The sequence below is a fragment of the Alligator sinensis genome, unplaced genomic scaffold (genome assembly GCF_000455745.1).
Source record: "Alligator sinensis unplaced genomic scaffold, ASM45574v1 scaffold1295_1, whole genome shotgun sequence".
Classification (NCBI taxonomy): domain Eukaryota; kingdom Metazoa; phylum Chordata; order Crocodylia; family Alligatoridae; genus Alligator; species Alligator sinensis.
The window spans coordinates 328068-333961 of record NW_005841880.1 but is presented as its reverse complement, the minus strand read 5'-3'; the positions used below and the strand labels follow the sequence as shown (position 1 = coordinate 333961).

The 5894-nt window shown below is 65.0% G+C and overlaps 1 protein-coding gene across 1 annotated transcript in view; it reads left to right on the top strand.

Annotated features, from left to right (window-relative positions):
- Positions 1-4531, top strand: part of CCDC124 (coiled-coil domain containing 124) — a 13102-nt gene extending 8571 nt beyond the window's left edge. Inside the window, exons 3-5 of the mRNA XM_025196386.1 lie at positions 1886-2061; positions 2296-2410; positions 2959-4531. Coding sequence (XP_025052171.1) covers positions 1886-2061; positions 2296-2410; positions 2959-3163 — 496 coding nt within the window. The 3' untranslated portion in view covers positions 3164-4531. The remainder of the gene's footprint in view (positions 1-1885; positions 2062-2295; positions 2411-2958) is intronic.
- Positions 4532-5894: the final 1363 nt, after the last annotated feature.

Here is a 5894-nt window from a genome sequence, read left to right as displayed (position 1 = left end):
AGGAATGAGAGAGACCTCTCTCGAAACTGCCAGGCTCCATCTGGCCGCTGGGGGAACCTGCCTTGATCCACGGGAGCCCACGCTGGTGCCGTGCCTGGTCTTGCTAGCCGGTGGGGGTCACCTCCGAAGGCAGCAGCACTGAGCACTTCCTGACCATGAACAGGAGGCCTGCCAGTTGTAGTGGAGGCTTCCTCCCAGTAAGGGTGTGTTTTCCCCCTGCTCTGCGATCCCAGTTGCTCCGTGGCCAAGATGCATGTTCCTTCTTGCAGCCTGGATCAAAAGGATTCACCCCAGTCGTGTTTGCTGCCACGGTGCCACCATCTCCTGTGGGGCCGGCTTTCTTGCCTGAAGGTCTCCAGCCGGGGTGGGGCTGAATCACAGGCTGTGCTTTCGAAGTAGCCCTACAGCCCTGCCTGCCTGCCTTCACCGCCCCAGAAACGGGCCCTAGCCCTGCCCTGCGTAAGACCATACTCCTTAAACACAGCTGAACAGGGCAGGTTGCGTTACCGCTCCGGGTGTTTTGCTGCACAGCTGTCTTTGAGAGCGAAAGCCGTTGTGTTAACGCTCCATCAGCTCGCGGCGCGGTCCTGGTGAATAATGGATGAGCCCCATAATTAAGAGTGCCGTGTAACTAACCTAAGAACGAGGCTGCCGTTGTGAGTGGGCGCGCGCGGCGATAACGTCGGCCCAGGCAGGGTGATGTTACCTCTCCTGCAAGACCCGTGGGGGGCCCTGAAGGCTAGCTTGGAAGAGGAGACCAAAAGGAGTGGTTTGGGCATGGCTGGTCTCCCAGCTGCTCCCGTTAAGCACCACGGGGCGGTCTGTGCGCGGGTCTTACTTGAGAAGCGCCGGAGGGTGGAGATTCAGGCTGGCCCCTTGCGTCTCGCTCTAGAAAGAAATCTAAGACACCGGTTTGGCTTCTTGACTGGCTTAACTTCAGCACCGGGACTTCTGAACTCTCCAACTCTGACCCCTTCGCTCTTATTTAAAATTAAAGGCGGAAAACTTACCCAATTGTCCGTGGGCCTGCTCGGCACCTTGCTCTTCTTCCTTGACGGGGGCTTGTGTTTCACCGCTCTTACATCACCAGTGCACGATTACAGATCACGGTCCCCGGGGAGGGGACGCAGGTCCCGGCAACGGCCCGGGGCGCATGAAATGACCGCTGTGAGCTGATCTTGGCGTGATGGGCGGCTTTCCGGGGAGGGGCTGGCTAGCGCCGCCTGCTCGGCACATGTTCCCGTAGCACGGCGTCCCGGTTTACACGCGTGCGGCGTTTGCACGGGGTGTTTCTGGCCCCTGTCCTACCTGCTCAGCCTGTGCAGCCAGGTAGAGCCTCAGCCTCCACTAGACCTGCCCGCAGCAAGCTCCCAACTCTGCCTGGGAGTCGGGGCAGCAGCCTGGAGAAGACGGCTTTGCGTGGGGGGCCTGGGGAAGAGCCACCAGGATGCTTTCATGTCTCCTCTCCAAAGAGGTTTATCCCTTCCCGAGCCCCCGGAGACCTGTTGCCATCAAACACCTCCCTTGCGCGAGGCAGAGTCCCCTCGGTTTATCTGGGGGAGACCGGCCCTGGCCTGCCCAGCAGCCCATGGCGCCAGGCCAAGCGCGTCGTGCGCTGGCTGGCGCGCCGCGTAGCAGCTGGAAGATGTCGGGGTGTAAACAAGGATGGCTCCTGCCTGCCGCAGCCCTGCCCCACCTCCCTGGATGCGGCTGCGGCTCTTGGGGCGGGGAGGTGGCTCAGAGGGAGGGTGTTGGTGCGGAGAAGGGTGGGGGCTGGGGCTGTCAAAGGCACCCAAAGAAATGGGGGGCCTGTTGGGCTGTCTGCACTGCTGGGTGCGATAGGACCGAGTCTCTTCCATCCCCTTCTCCCTCTCCTCCCCGAGAGTGGGCGGCTTGCGGGGGAGCAGCTGGAGCGGAAGAAGGAGCTGCAGCGCCTGCTGGAGGAGGAGGACTCCAAGCTGAAGGGGAAGGCGCCCAAGCAGGCGGCTCCCGCCAAGGTCACCCGGGCGCAGATCGAGGAGACACTGCGGAAAGACCAGCAGCAGGAGGACGGTGACGCAGGTGCGGGGCTGCCCTGGCGCGCGCTGCCGGGACGGTCTGGCTGGCCACAGATGAGCCCCACGAGTGGCACTGCCCTGGGGGTGGGGAGCGGCGCCCGTAGCAGAGTGCCCAGGGTGCCGGAGGCTGGGCATCGCGTCCCCACCAAAGCCCCTGCCCTGAGTGCCAGCCCAACCACGCTCCAGGCGGGTAAAGTGGGCTACCCCTGACCCTTCCCCTTTCCCCCTCTCCCCACAGTGGAGAAGCAGAAGAGCCACCTGGAAACTCCCCTGGAGGAAAACATCAACAGGCAGGTGGTGGAGGAGGGCACCGTGGAAGCCAGAACCATTGAAGATGCCATTGCCGTGCTCAGGTAGGCTGCCGTGCCCAGCTGGATTGGGGGCGCAGCAGGTCCTTCAGGGGGCTCCCAGGGACGTGTCTGGCCGTGTGACGCTAACAGCGTGGCCGACTGCTCCTAGCCAGGCAGAGCAGGATGGTCGGGCACTTGTTCCGCTCGTCCCTCCTGCCCACAAAGCAAATGCTGCGCTGTCGCGTGGTGCCCTAGACACAGGGACCTGGGAAGGGGACAGCAGCTTGGGAGCTGGTCTGATGGGTCTGCATGTAATCCCATGTTTATCTATCTTGCCCTGGGCATCTGGCATCGCGGCTCCTCCTTACAGCTGCCAGGGCCACAATCCCCTGCTCCCCCCCGTGCACGCTCTCCTCCTCACTGTAGTTTCCCTGCGGTGGAGCTCCCATCTGGGCGGGGCTGCACAGGGACCTTGGCTGCGTGTGACCCACACGGGACCCGCTCTGCGCTTGGCCAGGGGAGCGTTGGCCCCCAGCCTCGTGCTTATCCAGGGCATCCAGGCCAGGTGGGTGCCAGGCAGCTGCAGCCAAGGTCCCTTTCTCTTCCACCAGTGTGGCCAGCGACCTGGACCGGCACCCGGAGCGCCGCATGAAAGCCGCCTTCACCGCTTTCGAAGAGGTCAACCTGCCGCGCCTGAAGCAGGAGAACCCCAACATGCGCCTCTCCCAGCTCAAGCAGCTCCTCAAGAAGGAGTGGATGAAGTCCCCAGACAACCCCATGAACCAGAGGCACGCGTCCTACAACTGCCAGAAGTAGGACTGGACCCAGCAGCCTGAGCCGGGGCTTCTGCAGACGCTCGCAGAAGCCAAGCGAAGGCGGGACCCTCCTCTCTCACACGTGCCCTTCCCCGCCCCTCCTGCCCCTCTGCTCGGACTCTGATTCAACACGCGGCGCTTACAGCTGTTCCCCGGGCCCTCCAGGCTGCTTCCCGCTCCCCCGGGCAGTTGGCGCCTGGCCCACTGCCAACCCCGGCTGGAACAGTCCCCCGCGTGCAGCCCCGTCTACAGCACAGGGTCCTGACCCTCCTAGGCATCGCCCTGGGTGGACCAACAGTCCTCAATGCCTTGGAGCCACCGCCGTCAGCGTAGACCTGCAGCTGGTGCCGCTGTGCAGACCTGCACCCTCCTGGTGCTGCCCAGCCCTGGGGAGAACCCCGAGCAGCCCCCGGCCCCAGCGTGTGTGCAGTGCCCCCGAGATGAAGCCTCCCTGTTTCTGGCCTCTGCCTTACACCCCTCTTTGCAGGGAGGCTGGAGGGGCTCGGTGGGTTACATGCGCGCCACCAGCGCTCGCGGGCCCTGCGCCAGGTGCTGGGCAGGGGGAGAGTTCTGGGCAGGCACAGGGAGCAGAGGGAGCTGTTTCAGCACAGCTCATCACCCACCTGCCCTCCCACCGCCTGTCCTAGCACCTGCCTCTGTGGAGCTCGGTGCTGTGTCTGCCATGTGCGTGGGTCCCAGAGCTTTGCACGGTGCTGGGGGGACACGAGCAGGGCCAGCCCCTGCCCTACCAGCAGTCCCAGCCTCATGGCTGGCGCAGTCCCCCGTGCCTACCCTTCCCTTCCCTGCAGTATTTAAGCTCCGCAGCCTGGTACGAGACTTCTCCCAGGTCTTCTGGGGTGGCCGCAAAGGGGGGTTAGTGCCAGGGCCCAGAGTCCTTATCCTGCATTAAACGGTCACGGGTGTTCCTCCTTCCCCCTTCACGTGCGCCTTGGGCCCCACTCTCCCACCTGTAGGCCCTGAAAATCTGGCCCCAGCCACCGTGCTGCTGGTGCCCAGCCGCCCTCTCCCCGGCTTGTCTGCCAGGCCCTTGCCTTTGCACGGGGGTAGCAGTGGGGTCCAACGTGGGCACAGGGACAGAAGCCGTTGACGGCCTCCTGCTGCTCTTCTGTGTCCTTCCCCTCCCTGCTTGCCCTCTTGCCACCCCTCGGCCCCAGCCGTTTGCTCCGGACCGCTCCAGCTGAGGGCACTGGGCCTGCTCCTCCCTGCGGCGGCCTGTGACTAGCGGGACGATGGGGCAGCCGGGCATCTTCCTCGGTGCACGCTGTGTTCGGTTTGGGTTTGATTGACTCTGGTGCGGTGCAAGCCCAGCTTGTGACTGCTGGAAGAATAAAGCGTTTGGATCGTGCTGGCTCTGGCTTCTCTTCCTTCTTTTCGTGTCTGCTGGTCTCAGCACTGCTGCAGCGGCCAGCCCCTTGGATCCGCCTCCGGGGAGCCTTGTTGGGCCAAGCCCAGCTGGGAGCAAGTGGTTGAGCCTGCCTGGCCCTGGAGTCTTCCAGGAGCAAACTGATCCTACTCGGAGCCAGGGGCTGTTGGCTGCTCTAGGGGCTCGGCTGGGCCTTGCCCGTGTCCTCCCCCAGGTTTTGCTCCCACGACCCTGTTGAGCAGGAGGATGTTATTCGTCCCCACACCCCTGGCTCTGCTTGTGCCCCTCCACTACCCCTGCTTCCTCCAGAGCTCAGCCTGGCTCTGGGGTGGCTGGTGGGTGCTGGGGGACCAGCTGGGGTCTGCCCCCGTGGGTCCCAATAGCGGGGCTGATGAGGGGTCAGGCTGGTGAGCGTGTCAGGCCAGGCATCCTTGCACCCATGGCCCCATAGTCCCTGCCGGCCAAGAGGTCTTTGTCCTCTGGTCCCCGTCTTAGGGGAGCTGCCTGACCCCGGGGAGAGCCCTGGCTGCAGCAGTCAAGCACCAAGCTGGAGAAAGGGCTATGGGAATAGGTGATTCCTGTTAGCACCTGGGCCAAGCCCTGCCAGGAAACCGCCCCTGGGGCCGGGGTAGCTGAGCTGTGATCAGTGCAGCCTGCTAGGCCACACAGGAGCTGCCCCAGGGGAAGGTGCCAGGTGCTAGGACCAGCTGGCGAGCAGGGTTTCGTGGCTCAGCTGGTTGCAATACCGGCCGCTTTCAGGCCTGGGGGCTCTCCTGCCCCCTCCCTGCAGGGTAGAAACCGGGCTGTTTGCTCTAGGAGCACGGCGCTGTGCCTTTGCTCCCCGGGGCCTGGCTGGGAGCCCCTAGCCCTCTTGTGCCCGAGTGCCCCCTGCCTCTCCCCAGCTTGCTTTCCGTGCAGGGGCAGGGGGCTCGCTTGGTCTCCCTGCCGCAGCCCGCCGCCGGGCACTGCTGCCTCCTTGCAAGCCAGCGGTCAGTGCCCCCCCCCCGGCTCTGCCACCCGCAGCCCTCGGTGCCGTGAGCCGGGTGGAGGCACCCGGGGAGGCTGCTCCTGGGGTCTCAGGGCTGGCAGCTCCTTGTCCCCAGAGCAGGGCTCGGGGCAGCACCCCGCTGGGGTGCACCTGGGCTGCCTTGGGGTCCCCTCCCGCGGGGCGGGGGGGCGGAGGAGGGGACGTGCTGCATTGGGGGTCGGGGCAGGCTGCAGCTCGCTGAATGTCACCTTGGCTTGGGGGGATGGGAAGCCCCTCCTCCATCCCCCAGCGGGGGGGTCGCGCTAGCCCAGGGCGCCCCCCGCCCTTGCATCTCCGCAGCGGGAACCTCCCTGCGGCATC